Genomic DNA, 23,317 nt, shown 5'->3' with positions numbered 1-23,317 from the left:
TTATTATTGTATCAGGGAATGCAAATACATTTATTGCCCTACTCATAAAATCCCAGCTTACTCTGTAGAAAGCTGCCTCTGCATCAAAACCCACCAACAACAGCAGTATTTTATTCCATTCTGCTTCCCTCTGGTTCATCATTGTTCTGTTAATGTAATCAAATGTTTTCCTCCCCTCCATAAAACCATATTGATACATGTCTATCAGTTTTGACAACACTGTTACCATTCTTTTAGCTAGAATAGACATACATATTTAATAATCATGGTTTAAAATTGAAATGGTCTGTATGAAGCAGGATCTGATTGGTCTTTACCATCCTTAGGTAATACAGCCACCACAGATTTCTTCCAAGATATTAGTTCTTCCCCTCCTTGTTAAAATACTGTTAAACAAAGTCTTCCAAATCATTATCACTTTCTTCTCTCCTGACTTCTAAACTTTCACAGGAATACCATCTGTCTTTGGAAACTTTCCTAAAAATTGATTATACATCACCGTTTTATCTCCTCCCCTGTTGTCTTAACTGTTATTTGTTGAGCCTCATCTTCCTTTAACCTTGGGATGATTAAGTCTTCCACAAATATTTCCTTTTGTGCTCTTTCTAAATTTCCGCATGTCTTTGCTTTATCTTTCTAAACTGTTGAATGTTATTCAGATACTCCCTTATTTTCCCTGTAGCATTATGCATTTGTACCTCTTCTTGTTCTGTGAGATTCCCTTTATTCTGCAATACTTTAACCTTTGTCATCCCCTGTAAGTAATTCTTTTTACTTCTTAACCATATCTCATCATCATGATCAATCCCCATTTTTTCCATTTTTACATAGGGTCAGCATGCCATGTCAACTGTCACTATCTCTCTCAATTCAGTGCCACTGTCCTACTGACTGATGCAGATCTTCTCTCACACAATCCATCCATCTCTTTGCTGGATGCCCTCATTTCCTTTTGAGTTCTTCCTGTCTGTCCCAAATCTTCTTCACCAGATTATTTTATGCTTTTCTGCACACATGCCCAAACCAATGTAATAATCTGTTCTCTTTGCCTTCCCTGCAGTTGGGGCTACTAAGATTTCTGCTCTGATATCCTCATTTCTTCATCTGTCCTTTAGTTTGCATCCTACCACCTGCCTTAAGCACTTCATCTCCATCACCTCTAGCTTCCTCAAGTGCTCTGTCTTCACTGCCCTGGTTTCTGTACCATACAAGAGTACTGCTCACACCATTGTTTTGTACACCTTACTTTTTGGCTTCTTTGTCTTCCTTTATGTAATATACTACCCTCCCACTTAGTGCCAATTGGCTACAGCCCATCTGATTCTAGCATTCACTTCCTTATTGAGACTTCCTTTCTCCTCCACCAAACCTCCCAGATACTTGAAGCTATTAACTTGATCCAGTATTTTCCCTTCTGTTTCAGTTTTATCTTCTTCTGATTTTTCTTTATTTGCTGTCTTATCTGTACTCAGTTTCATACCACATGCCTTCAGTTTTGTATTCTATTTCCCTATCCTTTGTTGAAGGTCTTGCACAGAGTCTGCCTGTAATGCCACATTGTTTGCATACAGCAACTTTGTTGATCTCACCCCCATTTGCTAATGCAGTCCTTCACCAGTATGAACAGAAGTGAGCTGAAAGCTAAGTCCTGATGCGCACCCACTTCCAATGGGAACTACTCTCTGAGACCGAACACTGTTCGTACTTCAGAATTTGGGTCCTTGTACATAGCCTGCATTAATTCTACCACTGTTTCTGGGACTTCAGACCATCACATGACTGTCTAAATCAACTTTCTCAGAACCTGTCATGTGCCTTCTCCAAGTCTAGGAATGCCCAGGTGGACTCTTTCCTCATCTTTAGCTTCTTCTCAACTAACTGTCTTACTGCAAACATCAGGTCGGTTGTGCTACATTCTGATCTGAATTCAAACTGCTTATCTCAAATCTTACTTTCTACTACTGTATTCATTTATCAGTCACCCTCTCCAGAACTTTCATTCAATTTGGCAGGAATATGATACCTCTGTGCTGCCCATTCCATCTTTTCTTGTACACTGCCGGTAGTATGCTTATTCTTCAATTATCTGGGATATGCCTTTCTCTCCATATTGCTATGAGTACCCCCTACAGCCATTTTTCCTCGGTCTCACCCAACATCTTGATCATATCTGCTGTGACCTTATCTGAGCCTGCTGATTTCCCTGACTTCATTTTCCTTAATGTTGTTCTTACTTTTCTAGGATGGGTTTTTCATCTTCTTTCATCATAGGCTGTGTCTTGGGCAGTACAGCCTCTGTGGGGGTTTCTTCATTCAGAAGCTGCTAAAAGTATTCCTTCCATCCCTTATTATGCCTTTATTTTCTTGTGGGCTGGTTTGCATGTTGCAACTGGCACCCCTTACAAAGGGTATTTATCTGTCTTCTTTATTTTTCTGTCTTTGCCTTGCAAGCTGATAGAGTTTCTTTGTGCCATCTACCTAGTTACTTTCCAGAAAATAGGAGAGTATCTCTGATGCCTTGTTCATTGCTGTTGCGACTCATCTCTTAACCTTTTTGTTAGCCACCCAGTATTCCTTCTTTGTATGGTCCTTTTTTTTCTATCTACCAGTTTTTCCCTGCATTTCTTTCTTTTGATGACTTCCTGGACTTCTGCATTCCACCAACAGCTATTCTTTTGTACCTTATCTCCATACTTGGCTTGACCACATACCTGTTCAGCAGTCTTCAAACATGCTGTTTTGAGGTGCTAGCATTCTTCTTTAACTCCATCCCTTTCCTCTTCTTCCTGAAGTGCTAGAACTCTTAAGTAAGTCCATGAACTCTTGTGCTTTCTTACCAGTCAACATGTCAGTGTAATCCTCCTCCCTTGCCAGTAGACCCTTGCTACCACAAATCTACCATTATTGTCTTTTTTCCTTTCTTCTATAACTATTGGATCCCCTCTAGCAGTTAGTATAATTATACTCCCCTTTTCCTTTGTCCCTGCTATTCTACTGAATATCCTTCCTGAAATCCTTTCTTTGTCAAATTCACATGCTCATTTTTTCCAAGTGTGTCTCCTGTGTTTCTTGTATAATTCAATACTCTTTCTTTTTGTCTTTACCTGTAAGGCCATTTTCTTTCCAAGATAATATGGATAAAGTAGCAATCATTCTAAAAAGCTATTGTTCCCATCTGTTATACAAGACATGGTTTTGAATATATATATATATATATGTATATATATATATATATATATATATATATATATATATATATATATATATATATATATATATATATATATATTTCCAACTTCTGTGCTACATGCACACACTAATGTTTAGCAGGCTGATCTTTTAAACAATTGTTTCTTATAATCTCCATTTCAACTTATGGCACATTTTTCAAGACTTTTTGTTTTAATGAAAACTGTCAAACAAAAACATAAATACATTTTTAAAACACCCCCATTCCTTATAAATTTAGAATAAACACACACACTTCAAAAAATGAAGTTTAACCCTCCAGATAGAAACAACTGGCCCAGACTGACAGCTGCACCCATAGGCATTACCTGACCTAAAATTAAGGTTACTCATTTATTTTTATTTATTTATTTATTTATTTAAGTCTGATGACCGGGGAAGTCCACTGGGCCAAGAAGAGCCCGTTTTCAGTGGAGGCCCAGGGAGAAAAGCTCCACAATAATTGCAAGTTACATTTCACATGTTACAAAAGAACATAGTTCATACAGCTAATTAAACATTTACAAATAAGTTCCATGATATTTGCAATTGGCTTGTCACAATGTTACAAAAATGAAAAGACATAATTCAATACAGAAATTTCAACATTTACCTAAAGTGAATATTTTTGTTATAAACTCAATTGTAGGTTTAACATTTCAAAATATATAGCTACTAGCCATTAGCAGGTTAGGAAAATGTTATGCATGGAGAGGATAATACTATATTTGAGACTGGAGAGTATAGTACAATAGATATTAGAAAGAAAGTTAGTTTTTAGTAGGGGAGGGATTGTTTTGGGTGGGATGAAGTAATAGTAGAGGTAGTTGGGTGAGTCAGTACAAGGTGGAATTAGGGGGGAGGGGTTTAAGTTGGAGTGTGGCAAGGGCATTCCCATTTGGAAGAAAGATGAGAGAGTAGCTGAGATTTGAAATGTGTATGGTTAGGTAGGTTGCGTAGGTGTGTGGAGAGAGAGTTCCACTGTTTAACTAAGGAGTGGGACAGCATTAGATGCTCATACTCATGCTAAAGTACATCTATATTAACCAATCAAATGTTTAGTTTAGCGAATACCTAAACATCGATCTGGTAATATCGAAAAATTAAAATAGCGAATGGCGTATTTCACGTAGGGAATGAATTTCCTCAGATGCAAAAAAAAAAAAAAATTAAACCAAAATTAAGTGGGGGAGTTTTGCCCCCCACACCCCTAACTAAATATACCAGCTTCGAGTTCATACTACAGTGGGGAAAGGGGCAAAATCTGCATAATGGCCAAGGGAATTCTTTCCCTGAGTTAAATCAGCCATTCACAGTTTTTTTTTGCTTTCGCTATTACCAGATCGTCATTTAGGTATTTGCTAACCTAAACATTTGATCAGGTAATAGCAACCCTGCTAAAGTGCATGCTACAGCCTGTGTTCCCACATACACTAATTGCTCTCTGTTCTTTTCTTATCTCTGATCCCCTCATAGATGTGAAAAACAGCTTGTTTGCTTTCAGAAACTATTTTTCACTCAACTGCTTGCCATTATACCTTTACATTTTTCATTTCTGTCAGCAATGAATGCTCAGAGCTTTCAAGATTAATTGCTTGCACATGCCCTCAGCCTGTCTCCATGGAAAAGTTCTCAGCAATGAATCTTTGTCATTTTTACTCATAACAGAATATACAGTTGCCTTCAGCTGCAGACTTCCTGAGTCCCACTAAAGATTTGCTAATGGAAGACAGGCTAATATCTCTGCAGATTTAAAAAATGTAGCATATTTTATGGCTTTCAAAGTTTTGTCTTATTTTTAAACCCTACTTGCTGACAAAAAACAATTGTTTATAGCTTAAGCCAAGGGCACTAATCTAGACATTCACCCTTGTTAAAATAATAAGGGAAATATGTAAATGCTAGGTATAATATAACTAGTGCACTTTTACACCCCACTCTCATCACAGTAGCCCTGGATCACAGCTTATTAACATTAAACTTACTTTGGTCCAGACTTTTTTTCTCTTGTTATACTGTAAAGTCTATACTTCTTGCAACTATAAAAACACTTGTTTACTTTAATATCTTTAAGACGTACAGCTGTCACTGAAAAGACTCCCCCACATTTAAAGTACCCCTGGTTTTACACAAAACTGCTTTACTATATAAAACATGCAGTTTATATCATTAAATATTTATATAAATACTAATAAGAAATACAGTTGTTTTACTTACACCTACTGTTTTCCCCTTTTATCAGCCTCCCAAACATTAATGACATAAAGTGGGACATATGCTTTACAATCCACGCACAAGTTTAACAAAGTCACCAAAACATCAGTCTTTTTTCAGCCACCTTTTCTTGCAAAGCCATATTTCACAATGTGATTGATGGATTTATAGTCTCCAATTATTTCACTAATTTCTGTGTTGTTGTTCTTTTTCATCTCCATCTCCCAACACCAGCCTCTGGTCAAGTCCAAGGTACTCTTGATTCTTCTAGTCCACGCCTGTGGGTTTTTTTTCTGACTCTCAAGTATTTTCTTTTGGAACATTGGAAAAGTTTTGATTGGTATAGTCTCTCTATCAACTTTAATATTGGAAGAAAGAGAAACAAAGTCCTTTTCTGCTTGCTGGATGCTTTTAGTTAGACAAACTTTTTTTTTATTTCATCATACACTAATTGCTGTCTGTTCTGCATCATAAAGTGTTTTTGATCAGAACAGGTAGCAATTAATGTAAGTAGGAGCACAGGATGCAACATGCAACTCAGTATGGCTAGCCTTAAATTTAGGTTAATTAATGCATGTGATTGTGGTTGTCAATTTGGGACAATTGTTCCTATCAACATGATTAGACTTCATTATTTGAAGATGTACATAGTTTTATGTGTCTGTTTATAAAATGTGACATAGGTTCAAATGGAGATGACAAGAAATTGTATAAAGGCTTGAACTGCCAAACATTAGTGCATGTAACACAAAAGCTAAAAATAGACATTTTAAAAAGCTGTCATATATAATAGGTAGGAATAATAATTTCTTATTATAATGGCTATACTGAACATATCATTTTGGAATGTGAATGGGCTAAAGGTATAGATAAAAAGGTAAGAGTATTGAATTATATTAAGAAATGCAGAGTTCAAATAGCAATGCTACAGGAGACACATTTGGAAAGAAGTGAGCATGTGAATTTGATAAAGGAATTCTGAATGGACATTCAGCAGAATATCAGAGACAAAGGAAAAGAGGTGTACTTATACTAATTGATAGAGAAGCTCCAATAGTGATAGAAGAGGAAAGAAAGATAATAATTGTAGATTTATGGTCGTAGGGGGGATGCAGGCAAGGGAGGCATAGGATTACACTAGCATGTATTTATTTTCAACCTAAAACTGCTATTATGGATTTAAAGAAATTTTGCGGAGAAATAATGAGCTTTCAGCAGGGAATGTTACTTATAAATAGGGATTGGAATTTGATTTGCAACAGTGGTGGATGTATGTAGGGGATATAGAATGGAGACTGTAACAAAAGAGGTCAGATTTCTGAAAGAATGGAAAATATTTGGTATAGAAGACATTAATTCAGTAGTTTGAACCCAGAATGTACATATTTCCCCCAAGGTACAATAACTAGGCTAGACTAGACAGAATGTATATTTCTTAGGAACATGTGCATTTAATTGAAAGCTTCAACACACATCCAATAATTATTTCAGATCACTTGCCAATAACAACTAAGATAAAAATGCAGGCTAATGAAGTAAAAATGAGACATTGATGCTTCCTCACCTACCAGTTATAAAGAGAGGAATTTAAGAAATGGGTAGTGGAAATTATTTGAGAGGTATTAGTTAAGATAGAAATTTCTTCAGAAGTTATAGCTAGTGAGTGGGATAAAATGGAAGTGGAGTTTAAAAATAGCGTAGAAATAAAAGAAAATAGATACAGTTAAGAAGTAACAAGGATTATTTAGAGGGGCTGACAGAGGTTAAAGTATTGCAGAGTAAGGGGAATCTCATATAACAGGAAGAGGCACAACTGCAGTGTGCTAAAGAGAAAATAAGGGAGTATTTTTATATTATGCATGAGTTTAGAAGGATTGCCATTAAGCAACTGTTTTGATAATAACTCCAAATCACAAAAAAAACTCTTGACACAGCAACTTAGGCAACAGAAAGTAGAAAGAGTTATGCCAAACTTAGAGAGCCTATAACAAGAAAATAGCAAGAGATCCTGTAGAGGTTTTAGAGATATTTAGAAAATTTTATGAAAATGTGTTTAAGGCAGAGAAATGTGGAAATCAAGAAATAGCACAAATGGAAACATTTATGGAAGACTTAAGTATACCAAGGTTAGATGTAGATAAGGCACAACAATTACCAGTTAAGTTAGGAGGAGATGAGATAAAAAACAGTGATGTATAATCAATCTGCAGGAAAGTGTCCATGGAATAGATGGTATTCCTGTGGAAGTTTGGAAGCAAGGAGGGAAGAACGTGACAAAGATCTGGAAGGTTTTGTTTAATAGTATTTTAAAAGCAGGGGATGCATCAACATCCTGGAAGAAACCTATGGTGGCTGTAATGCCTATATATGGTAAAGACCATTCAGACTTAGGTTCATCTAGGTCCATTTCAGTTTTAAACCATGGTTATAAAGTCTTTATGTTTATAATAGCTGAAAGAATGGCAAATGTGTTGCCAGAATTGATAGATATGGATCAGTGTGGTTTTGTGGAGGAAACATTTGACAACATTAATAGAACAATGATGATACAGAGGAAAGCAGAATGTAAGAAATGTTGTTGGTGGTGGATCTTGATGCAGAGAAAGCTTTCTACAGAATAAGCTGGGATTTTATAAGTAGGAAGCATTTGCATTCCCTGATACAATAATAATGTTAATTATTGGATATATGAGGGATCAGAGGCAGAAAATAAGGTAGGAGTGTTCCTTTCTAATAAGTTTTGTCTAAATACAGGAAACAGGCAGAAGTGCCCTCTTTCCCCTTTGTTATTTGCATTATATATAGAGCCATTGGCAATGAGAATAAGGGCTTTAGAAATTCAATAACATAACTGTTACAGTAATCAAGAAAATTTGGCTTTATTTGCGGACAATATTATTTTGTACGATAAAACCAGAAAAGGACATCTCTTTGTGGTGAGGAACAGTCTGAGTCAGCTTCAAGTTTTCTTGGAATATAAAATTAATGAAGACAGAACAAAGGCTATATCTGTAAACTATTAACTATGTACCCAGACATGAATTGGTTCAGTCATACCCATATTTTCAGGGAAACTATAAAATGAAGCATTTAGGTGTGTGGGTTAAAAAAGGATTCTGTTATGGCAGCTACAGATATGTGGACACAGACTAAGCAAAAGATAATACAAAAACTGAGAAACTGGCAGCTCTTGTTTATGGATATAGATAGCAAGATACAAGCGATGAAAATGTTTTTAGTCCCTACGTTTTATATACAGGTCTGGCATATCTTTATCAACTGGAGGAGAAGTTGTAAATAGCAATTATTAAAGAGCTGAAAGAGTTTATCTGGGAAGGGAATAGGTCAAGGATCAAGTGTAATAAGTTGATCCTTCCACTAGAATGAGGTGGTTTATGATTACCTGATTTTAAGGGGTATTTTAGAAATGCACAGTTAAGGGCCATTTATATAACACAAGCAGATAGTTATAATTCAAAGTGGAAAGGGATTACAATGAAGCAGGAGGGAAATTCTAGAAATAAGGAGAGAAAGAGTGAGTAGGATTGGATGCAGATCCTTAAAGAGAATAACAGCAGCCATGCAGACTATTATATTCATAAAGTAGCAAAAAGTATTCTAAGAACTAAGCCAACATGAGAATGGAGAAAGGAGATTTTGCTAGTAGGGCTGCGAGAAAATAGTGGTGGAGAGAATAGGCAAAAGGAGGCCAGAATATTTGGGGAGCAATTGGCCAATGAACCAAGGTATTGAAAGAAAATAACTAGAGAAGGAATGGTAACTGAATGGGAAGAGACCAAGAGACTGCTTTCCCTATTAGGGATTGAAATCAGAGTATGGGCAAAGAGAAAGGGATAGGGAAATTCTAAGTGAAAGACCTGCTCTGATAGAGTATTTAGTTGAATCTGGAACAGAAGCTGCTGTTAAAAAAAATAATAATTAGTAGGGCATATAAAATATTGCATGATAACAATAGGAATCCATCAGTGGAGGTCAGAAAAGATTGTGAAGAGATATTATAAAAGCAATTCACAAGGAAAGAATGAGGACATGTGTATGGCTTCCAAATACACAACAAAGTCTAGAAGGTTTAGAATTTTTGCTTGGAATAGTTTGCATAGATATTTTTTACCCCAAGCAAGCTGTAAAAATTTTTCCTAAGGTTGATGGCAAATATTGGAGGTGTGATGAGGAAGAAGGAGGTAACTAGGAGCATGTTTTGGGGAGTTTGATGAGTTATCAGACTTTAAAAAATTCCCTACAGAGTACTCTGTCAGAAATTTGGGGTGAGTAACTGTTTATAATAAATAACATTATTTTTTGAGCAGGGATACAGGATCTGAGCTGTCTAGACATAGTAAGGCTTTGTTACGTTTAATTTTTGTGGCTGCCAAAAGTCATTTATTAATCAACTGTATTTGAAATAGTGAATATTGTAACAAAGATAAAAGAACTGAAAGTAGGATCTTTAGAAAAAGGTGGGAGCAAATTAGAACAAATGGAAATTCTGGGAATGGTAGATGCAGAATAATGTTTTGGAGAAGGCCTGAGGTTTAATGGAAGGCAAGAACTGAGTAATTTATATAATTTAGTATTGATAGTAATTGTATAAAAGAATGTATGTGATATATAACGTTTGTAACTGTGAACATGTTCATAGGTGAATACTAAGCTTATCTGCATTGAAAGGCCATTTTTTAAGCCTAGCCAATAACCTGTGGTCAGAATCATACTGTGTACCTTGTGTTTATAAGGTGAAGGACCTTAACCATTATGACAAACATTTTATATAAATCTATGTTTGCCTATGTCTTAAGTGTTAATTTAATAAGTATCTGATCCGCCAGGAAAAAAAAAGTACTCTGAAGACCGCTGGATACAGCAGCTTTCACACCTGCTTCTCAATATTCCCTGATTGCTGGGATTAGTTTGCTTCTCTTCTGCCTGGTGTATGGTGAATAATCATTTTAGAAAAATACTCTTGTGTCTCTAGTTTTTAATACTTTTCCCTTCTTCCACAGTTTTGTCAGGATCAGCTCTTTCTGTTGGTATGATCAAATCTTTAGTAATATAGGTCTTGGCTGCTTTCTCCTGGCCAGGTTTGGAGCATACAATCAATGTGCTGTTTCAGTTAACAAATACTGGTTTTGAATACCACTCCAGTTGCCCATTTGTGCTTTCATAAACTTAATTGTCTGTTCCTTCTAGTTTCTCTGGTACAGCAGACCATCTTGTGTTTTTTTTCTGCATGCTCTGTCTTCTAACGCTACCATTTTTTGAAACAGCTCTTCTTGAGAGGCCTCATACTCAGTCAGCTCTTTCTTCCTTTCAACCTCTGATTTTTTGCAGCTTTATCAGTACATCTGAACAGATAGTTAAAGCTTCTTACATTTTCCCCACCTTTGACTATATTCCTTCAATGCTTCATTTATTTGAATCACCTCTGAGCACATTTCATTGATTTTTTCTTCTAAATTACCGGAAATCATCTCTTGAACCAAAGCTGAAGCTTCAACTGCTTTTTACTGAAGAATCCTTCCCAAACTGTGTTTTCTTTTCACCTTTTCTGGTTTATTTGCTTTCAGGTTCTCTACATTTCTTCTTCTTTGTTGACATTTAGGCAGTGTACATGCTGACCAGTAACTGAATTTTACCCAAGAACAGTTTCAGTGGCATTCCTTTTCTCTGTTTATTTTTTCACACTGGGAGAACTGAAGTTAAACTGTTGCTCACTGTGCAGCCATCTTGGAAGTCTGGGAAATACAATATTAAACTGACTACTGCCTTGTTATTTACAACAAAAAAGACAGTTATTCACTTGTTTTTAAAACACTGGAAACGTATATAGGCAATCTGAAAAATGTCAAGGTACAGTGTGACAGAAATGAATTTGATTTAGGCACAGCACATCATTTTTTAAAGCAGAAGTTTGGATGAACAAGTTGGGGGTTCGCTCTTGTTGACAGTGTAAGCACATTTATACAGGTTCAAAATTGAAGCTTGACACATTTGTGACATCCCTTGTCTGGGCCAGTAATCAAAGAACCTGAATCCTCAACACTTACACTGGAGAGGGACATTCACTTGGAATAAAAATGGATACAACCAGTATTTTCAGATGCAGCTCTCTACATCAAGCACAATTTCCCTTAAGAGCACACAGGTAACACACTCAGTCTGGGGTCTGTATTTCTCTGTCTGTCTCGGGCCCAGTTGAGACTCCCCACTGGCAGAGCTGTGAAGTTGAGTCCTCAGCTGACTGTCCAAGTCAAGCCCTCCAGCACCCTCTCTGTGAAACCAGTGCTTTGTGTGCCTGCTCCAAGCAGCTGACACACCTCACACTCTTGGAGAGATTTACTAACTATGACCCCTTCTGCCCAGACTATAAGGTAGTTACTGCCACCAGACACTACAAAGCCAGTTACTCTAAGGGTCCTGCAATGGTACTTAATTTTACTGAGTGAGGTTAATATGAATACCAATGGTAGTGTTTGATCATTGCAGTAAGGCTTTCAGGACTGGCCACAGAGTCACCAAATAGATATAAGTACTCTCAAAGGTTAAAATATTCTCTAAAGGACCAGCCACAATGAAAAGTTTAAATATATTTAATTATAAATAATAAAAGAAATTGAAAATACGGAATATCTATTTACAATAAACAGAAGAGTTTCAATCACAGGAGATATTAAAATAATACAGACAAATAGATTCACACAGATACAGAAAACACTTAACTAATCTTACTACAGTTTTCTGACTGATCTAAAGAATTACTATTCCCTGGTCACTTACTGGAGCAAGGCAAGATGAAGTAGGTAAGGGATCCTTCTTTGTCAGGTTTCATAAACAGAGTGCCCTGAGACTTCAGTCTCATCTAGTATTAAAACATAATTTTTGCCCTGGATTAGCGAATGACATCACATACATCTGGTCATCTGACATCTGGTTCCCATACTACCCCCTTTCCCAGCAACTGACCCAGAATTTGACACACAAGTGTTAATAATACACACACACACACACACACACACACACACACACACACATAGAGCTTTGCTAAGATCTATTGCAGCTTCTGGAAGTCATAAAACAACTTCAAACTTCTACCCTTCCAAAGTAGCAATTAGTTCACTGTTAAAGAAATACAAAAGGCTTCCTAATTCTTGTTTTCCCGGACATTTTGTCACTGGCTGCAGTCAGATCTGTAAGATACAATATTTATGGTCTAAATTAATAATTTGATTTCACCCTATTTTTCAAAGTTAGCTGGACTGAGATTGACCTCTTCTTTTCCAGTATCCTCTGTTAACATGTATACTTTTCCTCAGTTACAACAGTGCAGTCTGATATAAATGTATATTTCTTTTCTGTCCAACAGGACACACTGTTGATACATGTTTAATACACGCAACTTTACAAATGCATTTTTCAACAGAAGCATCTGTACAAATCAGTTTGAGATACAAATGACATATAATTCTTTACAAAATTCCAGCTAGTTGTGCTGGCATATGTTACACATCCATTAATGGCCCTACTTCTCCTGGCATAGCTGGCAGTACCTCACATCATTACAACATTGAAGTAATATCTAATGGAAAATATACATGTGACTCAAAAGGGCTGGTCTGTTTATGTTTCTGTGATGACTTTCACTATTGTATGTGAGTAAAACGGGGAGAACCATAAGTAAGCGTATTTGCAAACAGAAGTATGATTAAAATAATGAAAATGACAGTAATTCACTTTTTAGACACATTCTGAAGTGCAAATAGTACTCCACACTTTTATTCGTTGTTCTTAAGGACTTTCTAACCCAACCCAGGGAAGATCCCATGCAAGCTGAAATTAGAGTACAGAGAATTGATTTAACAGCTGTGACTTAATATAGGACAGTTTCCTGGGTTAAATGACACAATATTTATTAATAGTGCATTAAAATTACAAGCTGCCAAATTATGAACATCAAAAATTGAACTTCTACTGCATTATTTGTGTTTTATATAAACACTTACCTGTTTTTAATTGTTAAGTTGCTTGAATTATGGGTTGTTAACAAAAGCAAAACATTTTTTTCTATCAGAATGTCACTTTTTAATTAACTTAAGAAGTATTATTAGTATTATAAACAATTTAATTTTTATTTATTTTTTATCTTGGTGGGCAAGTGCACTTTACACATAGGTAATATTTTTGTTATGTGACTACTAAATGGGTTATTTAAACCTGTGACATCTTGTAAACACAGTTCTGTTAAAATGTTGATTTTTCTGGACAAAAGCACTTAACTTTAATAAAATTCTTTAATTATTTCACTACTTTGTGGAATTCTTGAGAGTTGGGTCATATGACTTGTGGCACTGAGGCATTTCATTTAATATTTGATACTAGGTTATTTTGGTATTGTTCTTCACATGTCCTTATTGGTCAGCTATTTTGATTGGCCTGTTTAACTTCTAATTGTCCTTTCAGCAGCCATATAACTGCTTTTACTTTGTCTGTGTTCTTTGCATTATTTCACATTGGAGGGCTGTCGCCTTGAAGTGCAGAGGTGTTGGAACAGAATCTTTGTTTCAAGTAAACTTGTTTCTGCTGTTGATGCTACTTTGTGGACTTTACCTTAATTTGGACTGTTTTGCACCCATCAGTAGGTTTATGTAGGAAGCACTGCTGCTTTGGAGTTTGTCCTCTGTTTCATTACATACCAGTTCTGCTAATGCTAAACAGTTACTTTACTGCTCCATTAATTGAGTTATTAATTGTTCTGTTGAGTGGCTTTTACTTCATTTTAGGAGATATGTAGTCCTAGAAAACATCTCTGTAGAAGTAATATAAGATGTCAGTTGCTGACAAATAATTAAGTTTGCCACTGCTGTTTCTTTATGCTCTTTGTAGATGAATTTTGAGATTTGTCATATCAGTAGTAGTTAGCGTAGATGTTTGCAAAATCAGTTTAATAGATCTCCTGCACTACAGTATCAGTAGGGGAAACTGAATGTTTTTACATACAGTCTTCAGTGAAATTAATTTCTTCCTTGATTTAGGTGACCTATGTTTTGACTGTCCTGTTTTAAAGAAATGTAAAGAAAGTGTTATTTAAAAGAAACATGGAGTGATAGAATGAATTGCCTGAAGGCACGGTAGAAGGCATGTTCATTTCTGTCTATAACTAGCTTAAAATAGAAATGAGATAAGCAACAGTGAGTAATCTAGATAAGACAGTGACAAATTATAACCAAACTGGGAAGGGTATGGAAATAAATACAATTATCATCATTTGTAGATTAACAATAATCTTATATTAGGCTAGTGTGTCTGTTGATTAACAATAATCATACTTTAGGCAGTTGTGTAAGGTACAGGCAGAGTTGATGTATCACTGGGTCTTTCTTTGCCATAGACTTGTCTTGATGTTTAATATTTAAGGAGATGTTTTTTTTCCAAATCAGCAGTCATCTGTGGCTTTGCTAACAAGAATGACAAAAAACAAGAATGGAAAAAATCACATTTATCCTCTGGCAGCAAAGTTCGTAGCCTGAAAACTGGTGAGCACTTTCAAAGTTAGTTTGTTAGTTTTATTTTCCCCTTTTTTCACCTGTTGTCTCTGTTTGCACAGTCCATTTTATTTTCCCTTTTCTGGTGTAATGTGGGATTGTGGCATTTCTCATCTTCTCTATTCTAAACAATAGTATGATGTCGTAATTATCATTCCTTGTATTACTCAATTTGATGCTAAAACACTCAGTTATTTTACCAGGAAGGAATAGTGTCATTAGATAATGAGTGTCCTTTCTTAGTAATTTACCAATGCACCTTTTGTTTCTATAGACCCATATCAGACTTCATCATCCTACAGCTGTAATTCAGCCTCTGCATCATGTATCCATCTTTATATGCTTCTTCCTCATGGTCGCCCATTAGGTGATTTATTGTGAAGAGGGACATTGACCTCTTCTTTCAACCTTGTCTAGTAGCAGATGACAAATAGGTGGGCCCAAGGGTAATGTGACCTCTGTTTGGGCAGCTGAACTAATTTCCTCATTTTCAGTTTCTGTTCGTGTCACTGCTAACTAAGAATACCACTGGTGCATACACCAGAAGTAGATCATAGAACCATAGGAAGTTACTAGATTATTGGCCCTGAGGCCCTTACAAGCTTAGCCAATAATTTAGCCCATGTTCTGACAAGTCAGCACCCAATGCCTCTGTCTAGGAGGGACACAGGTGGAATCCCAGGGGTGTATATTTTGTTCTCCATCCAGTTATCCAGGTTGCATTTAAAAAAGGGTTAATGAGGTACTCTGCTTGACGTGGAGAAGGAGTCTATTCCACAGATTGGGGAGTCTCTGGGACACATATCTGTCCCACCTTCAAGCCCTATTGATGTCACAGACCAGGTTGAGGTCATGCATGTGGGTTAATTGAGTGGAGCTTTACTTGTGGATATGCAGCAGTTGGGGTCTGAGATTGCTTTGTATGCCAGACAGAGGTCACCTCTGAGGAGTCTGTATGACACTGAGTAGAGGGACAAGGCCTTTAGCATATCTGTATAGGGTAGAGGTTTGAGGCCCTGGATTCTCCTGGTGAGGAACCTCTGTGGTCTGTCCAGCTGCTGCATGTGCTTTGAGAGGTACATGCTGAAAGGGACATTGTACTCAATAATGGGTCTTTAAAGGGAAGAATACAGGGATGATATGATCTCCTTGTCCCTGGATGAGATGCTCTTACTAATGAGGTGGGCCATGTAGAAAGCTTTCCTTACAATGGAGGAAAAATATGGTAGTCAAAAGTGAGTTTGCTATCAACCTGGATGCCCAAGTCCCTCACGACTGATTGTGTGCTTAGAACCTTGTTATTAATGTGATAATTTGTGGGGATGTCACTCTCCCCAAAGGGGATAATGATGCACTTTTTGGCATTCAGTTTGAGGCCATGTTTCTGGCATCAGTCATTTGTTTGTGTGAGACCCTCTTGAAGGATATCTACATTACTATAGGAATTTGTGACAGTGCTCAGCTTGCAGTCATCTGCAAACTTGTCAGCCACAGCCCACTGGTTTTGGCCTGCACCTCAGAAAAATATATCCTAAACAACAGAGGCCCCAAGACTGATCCCTGGGGTACACCACTCATTATGGGTCTGCTGCTTGAGGTGGCTTCCCTATTTTGACTAGGTGGGTTCTATCAGTGAGCCAGTTTGCTACCCAACTGGTTACATATGGATTGATGCCTATTTGAGAGAGTTTATCTGTTATACCCAAGTGGGGAATAGTATTGAAGGCGTTGGCCAGGTCAGGGTAAGCAGTGTGCACCATCTTCCCCTCTCCATGGCTTTGGTGACTGTCTCAAAGAAGTCGACCAAGTTTAACAAGCATGACCTCCCCTTAACGAAACCAAACTGTGTGGGATTGAGTGTTTGGAGGTTGCCAATGTCTTTGTTAACGAGGTCCATGATAATCCACCCCATGGCCTTGCAGATCAGACTAGTTAGGCTGATGGGTCTATAAGTTCCTGGTCAGTGGACACTCCACCTTTGTGCAAAGGGATGACAGTGGCTGTCCTCCACTCGGCTGGGAAGAAGCCAGTACTCAGGCTTTGGTTGAATAGGGTGCCTAATGGTGCTGCAAGTTCCTGCCTGAGTTCATGTAGGATGCAGCCTGGGATGTTATTGGATCCCATGGAGGCTGTATTTTTTGTCTTTGAGAGGACAGTGATTACTTGCTCCCTAGAGATAAGGGGAGGGGTGTAGCTGCTGGGGATATCCTGATTTACTGAGGGGGGGGGGGGGTGAAGTTTTTACTGAATCTGTCTTCCAACAGGTTGGCTATATGTATGGACTTTGTGTATATGGTGTCGTTGACCACCAGTTCTGAGCAGATCTGAGTGCTTCCTTTGAGATTGTGGACATATGTGAAGAAGGCCTTATGATTGTCTTTAGTAGATGTGGCCAGTTTGGACTCGAAGTTTGCTTTGGTGGATTTCATTCATTTTCTTATTTGCTTGTTGAGGCTAAGAAGAGATTTCTTCCAATTAGGCACCTGCTCCTTCTTGGTCCTGAACAGCAATTTTTTTCTTTTTTTATAGAGGTTTATTTATTACAGATGTCCACCAGACTGGTTTACTCTTCCTTGAGGAGGAGGATTTTGTCCTGTCGGGTATTTCTGATTCCATGCAGCTATATAAATACTTGCATAGTACTTTGGTGTAGGGTTGGACGTATGTGCCAGTTCCTGTGGAGGGGGAGGGGACTGTGAAGCTGTTTATACCTTCCCTCAGGATTTTGTAATCAGGTTTGGAGAAGTTTTTTTGTTTGACCTTAGCTGGGGGGGGTTCAGAGGAGATGGTGACTTCAAAAGTTACCACTTTGTGGTTGGATCTTACCAGGGAGGATGGCACTGTAGGGATGCTGCATTGGTTACTCATACTGGTTAACACCAAGTCCAAGATATTTTCACCTCTTGTGGGGATGTTGACCAGCTGGTCCAAGGTATTTGCATTGACAAAATCAAGGAATCTCTGGGCATTTGTGTTTTGGCATGAGTAGTTCTTCCAATCTATGGTTGGATAGTTAAAGGTGCCCAGGATCAGGGTAAAAGGTTGAATCTTGATTGATTCGAAGAGGTCTAGATAGATGGAGCGGGCATTCTGAGTCAGAGTTGGGGGCCTGTAGCAAGCTATAATCTGAGTAGGGGTTTTGTCAGTGCTTAACTGCACCTGGAGGGTCCTCCTGTGCATCATACTGTTTGACCAGCCTGGAGATGTGTATGTCTTTTATACATAATGTAACTCCACTTCCTTTTGCTTTGATGACCACAGTTTGGGGTCTGAATGTATGATAGTATGAGTAACCTTGTATGGCTTGGGTGCTCTCCGCAGCTTTGAACCAGGTTTCTGTGACTGCAAAAATGTCAGCATCTTCCAGGGTTAAGAATGCTTGCATGAGTGCAGCTTCATGTTCAGACTCCTAGGGTTTAGCAGTATGAACTTTAATTTGCTTTTCGATGAAATTTTCATCTTGGTAGTTTTGACCTCATGGCATTGCCTAAAAATGGCAGTATGGGGGAGGCAAGAACTTTTGCCAGAAGCCTGAAGTCCAACGGAGACAGATGCAGGCAAAGGCTTCTGGCAAAGGCTATGACACTATGGGGGAGGCAAGAGCCTTTGGCAGAAGCCTGAAGCCCAACGGAGACAGATGCAGGCCATCCCTTCGAAAGCATCATGGTTTGTCAGTCATATCTTCCCAAGCTGTCAGGTACTGGATCCCCTTGGAATGACACAAGAAACTAAACCAACTGTTAAACTCAATCATTTTTTGTTTGTATTGAGGCATCATTCTGGGTGATGATAGAATGCTACTTAAGGCTAGGAAAATACCTGCCTGAGACACATATTCAGCGAGCTCGATCATGTCTCTCTTCATATAGTCCAGGGGGATAAGTCTCAAGTCATTCATGCCAAAATGGACTGTGACAGAGTCATAACAGTACCTGCTGTTGAGAGACTTGAGTGCATGGGTAATATGGTGGATTCTGAAACCTGACAAACAACTAACTGTAACTTTCTCCTTATCCAGCCTGGGGAGGGGCACATCTGTGTGTCTCAGAATGGAGTCCCTTATGACTACTGTGTTGGGTTTATGTTTAGGCCTTAGTGGCTGTGAGATACAGGTGTGTGGACTATGTGTGATGTGTGGTGTGGTGCGCAGTGGAGTCCACATATGTTTTTGCCTCGGAGGTCTCTTTTGTTTGGGTATGTTTTTGTTGAGGACCTCTGCATATGTGGGTGGTATTTGAGGTGTGGTGTTTGTGTTGACAACCCTCTTAATGCCAGATATACTGGTTTGTGTGGGGGAGAGAGCATAGACTCCAGGTTCTTAATGTAATTGCATCTCTCACAAATTGTGTTCCTAGGTGGTAGTATTAGAGAGTTGTCCATGTACATGAGGCAGTTGCTATACTGTCTCAGGATGCCCATATCAACCAGACTGGCAGGAGAAAGCGTAGGAAATTGTCCATCCATGTTTATCAGAATCTGAGGGAGAGAGGCCAGAGAGAGCTAAGATGGTAAAGGCTGTAAGGTGTAAGAGTAGTACTACTAGGTGATCACACAAGTGCTACTAAGGGAAAATTTGTAGCTAGAATACCTCACAAAGGGTTAAAAATGGTGCATTTGCGGTGCATGATGTGCAAACAATCCTAAACCAGCTCAAACCCAGGGTTTAAATACCACAAAAATAGAAGAGTCTAGCCAAACCTGGTAGTCCCCTCTTTCTTTACCAATCAACTTGTGCCAGACAAGGTCTAGGCAGCCTTGCTACTCCCACTAGCAGAGGAGATAGGCCCCTACCAACACAAGACGGCTGCCAGAAACACAGAAGGGCAAACACAGGATGGCTGCCAGAAACAGAACGCAAAAAAAAAAAAACAACTCTGGATGCAGCAAACCTGTATCTAGACTATGCTACTCAATTTAAGGGTTACAAACACAGTAAAACTCACAAAAAAGCACAGATTAACCACTTACACACAAAAACAGAACTCAGTATAAATAGTAATGAAATGCAGTAAAATGCATTTAAATAGTAATGAATTACAGTAAATGGCAACAAAATGTAGTTAAACAGTAATGAAATGCAGTAAAAAACAAAATTTCACACCGAAAGATGCTGCTGATCTGTACAAAAATAAAGTAAATGTCACCAAACAATACTGTCAGCAGCTCAGAGCAGATACTCCAGTAAAGAAATTGAATAAGATATTTCCAGTACACAGGATCCAGTAAAACGTTTTAATGATGGATAGGTAAGCACTTTCACAAATAGAACATTTGCTTCATCAGACCTTCACAAAACTAAAGCAACACTCTCATTAAATACACAAGTAATTTCATACTAGCCAATCATATGCTGACATCTCACCGCTTGATTAACTCTTAAGATTAAGCACTTAATTACCAGATAAATTTAATGTTATAAGAACAATATATAGAAATACAAATATTTAAAATAAAAAAATCACAAGCACACATATTAGTGTCACTGAAACTATCAGCATTATTAAAAATACATACACATTAGTTTCACTAAAAACATACATACATACATGATCACTTCTTAAGTTTGCTATTCTTAAGTTTAGATGTAATTATAATGTAATCATTAAAACCCTTTCCCAAGTGTGCTCTAAACCTGATGATCCATTTAAGCTCTTTCTCCTTAGTAGCATTAGATATATTTCCTCATCTAACATCATTATTAACTATTTCTAAAACATTAAACTTAAATTGATGTTCCGGTCCCATCTCCAATATGTGTTTTGCTATAGCACTATAAGTGTGTCCCTTTCTCATACAATATATATGATCCCTTATGCGCTCCCTAAGGCACCTGTTTGTCTTTCCTGTATAGAAAGATTGACATGCCAGACATCGGGCAAGATATACCACATTTTTGGTGTTGCAGTCAGCATTCGTCTTGACTTCATATTTCACCCCTGTATCTGGATGTTCAAAACTAATTCCTACATACACATATTCACAGAAGTTAAAAGATCCACATCTCACTGTCCCTTCTACTTGTAATTGCTGTACCTTTGGTTCAGCTGTCCTAGGATAACATAACCCCTGTTTCAGATTTCTGGTATTTCTATAGACCATATATGGTCTGTCTCCTACCAATCCAGAAATCTGACTTTCTAAGTGCAAAGCATGCCAATTCCTTTCTAAAATATTTCTCAAAACCTTATTGTCTTTAGTGTATGTAAAGGTACAGGGAATTTTGTTCATATGTTTACCCCTTTTCACTTGCAAATTATTATATCCAGAATAATAGGGCTTAGCTCTGTCTTTCCGAAGTTAATATCTGAACAAACTTCCTGTATAACATTTTTATTATAGCCCTTGTTCACAAAATCATTTTGCAGCTGACCCAACTCTTTTTCAAATTCAGCATCCCTATCCGGTAGATTGGAGCTAGTTTGTCTGAATTGCAAGGAGAAGGGACAGTGAGATATGGATCTTGTAACGTCTGTGAATATGTGTAGGGGTGAGATATGAAGTCAAGATGAACGCTGACTGAAAGACCAGAAATTTGGTATATCTTGCCCGATGTCTGGCATGTCAATCTTTCTATATAGGTGCCTTAGAGAGCGTATAAGGGATCATATATATTGTACAGAAAGGGACACATTTATATTACTATAGCAAAACACACATTGGAGATGGAGATGGAGAACATCAATTTGGGTTCAATGTTTTAGAGATAGTTAATGATGTTAGATTAGGAAATATATCTAATGCCACTGAGGAGAAAGAGCTTAAATGGATCATCAGGCTTAGAGCACACTTGGGAAAGGGTCTTAATGACCACATTGTAATTACATCTAAATTTATGAATAGGAAACTTAAGAAATGATCATGTATTTATATATGTTTTTAGTGAAACTGATGTTTATGCATTTTTAATAACACTGATAGTTTCAGTGACACTAATATGTGTGTTTGTGATTTTTTACTTTAAATATTTGTATTTCTATATATTGTTCTTATAACATTAAATGTATCTGGTAATTAAGTGGTTAATCTTAAGAGTTATACAAGCAGTGAAATTTCAGCATGTGATTGGTTAGTTCAAAATTACTTGTCTATTTAATGAGAGTGTTGTTTTAGTTTTATGAAGGTCTGATGAAGCAAATGTTCTATTTGTGAAAGCGTTTACCTATCCATCATTAAAACGTTTTATTGGATCCTGTCTACTGGAAATATCTTATTCAATTTGTTTACTGAATTATCTGCAGTGAGCTGCTGACAGTATTGTTTGCTGACAGTAATGAAATGCAGTTAATCAATAAATTGCTTTAAAACAGTTCAAATGTGATAAATTAGCACACAATCACAACAGCAAAAACAGCTCAAATAAAGCATAAATTCAGTAGAATACTGTCTTCAATTTAATAAGGCTATTGACAAGCAGTAACAAATGTGGCAAGCTACCAATAAGCAATAACAAATGTAGCAAACTAAATGCAGTTGAAGACCTAAGCACAAGCAGCAAAATGAATGGAGTAGGAAGAGGCACAATTTTTTTTTAAGTAGAAAGTGAGGAGACAGAAGATAATTCAAGGTTAAGACGCTAAAGGGGTGGGCCTTCACAACTGATTTCACTGCACGAAGTAGAATGAGCTGATGCAATGGGACTGGGAGGAGTGTCCACCATCATATTTATAGTAGAGGCGGGCAACTCAAAAGCCACCTAGCTTTAAGACCACAACAACAGTTGGGCAGGTATGTAGGGATACAAGATCAGAACAGAGGTAAAACTCAGTTCACTAACCATAAAAAACAGTTGTACAGTTTAAACAGATATGCAGCAAATATTATTTTAGTTAATCAGAAGAACAGAAAACAGTTTAAAATAAGCACTTATCTTTTGTAGTCTCACAGCAGTTTTTTTAAAACAGCAGAGCAAGGGCAGAAGGCCTAACTCACTGCAACTTTGAGCAAACAAGCACAAACTAGTTTAAACTCTGGCTATTTAAGTCAGAGAAACAGGAACCAAACAGAGCTCTGTAGCAGTAATTCTAGCCAGATCAGACCAAACTGAAACCCCCTGCCATGAAGAAACAACTTAGCTTCTCTAGACAAAAAAATAACTGTAGTACAAGGTCCAAAGGTCACAAACAATACTAGATTCAGCTCTATGCTACTGTTTTTCCAATGCAGCAATAAGTAAGATGAAAAAAACAAACAGAGAAGCAAAAAGGAGACAAAGATCAGAACAGAGATAAGGATTTTATTCACTAAGCCTAAAAAACAGTTGCACAGTTTAAACAGACTTGCAGCAAACATTGTTTTAGATAATCAGAAGTGTAGAAAGC

General features: G+C 37.4%; 1 protein-coding gene across 4 annotated transcripts in view; it reads left to right on the top strand.

Moving 5' to 3' along the window:
- The window catches only part of POLD4 (DNA polymerase delta 4, accessory subunit), a 469,815-nt gene that overhangs the window by 49,072 nt on the left and 397,426 nt on the right, over positions 1-23,317 (top strand). For 2 of the 4 annotated variants that reach the window (XM_044084160.1, XM_044084159.1), the window contains one exon: positions 14,895-14,990. The exons of 1 other annotated variant lie outside the window; for it this stretch is intronic. In XM_044084160.1, coding sequence (XP_043940095.1) covers positions 14,895-14,990 — 96 coding nt within the window. The remainder of the gene's footprint in view (positions 1-14,894; positions 14,991-23,317) is intronic. One more of the 4 variants, XM_044084161.1, reaches the window with a different exon arrangement.

Source organism: Protopterus annectens, chromosome 9.part0 (assembly GCF_019279795.1).
Source record: "Protopterus annectens isolate FY-2018-M chromosome 9.part0, PAN1.0, whole genome shotgun sequence".
Taxonomy (NCBI): Eukaryota; Metazoa; Chordata; order Ceratodontiformes; family Protopteridae; genus Protopterus; species Protopterus annectens.
This window is presented reverse-complemented; position numbering and strand designations above follow the sequence as displayed.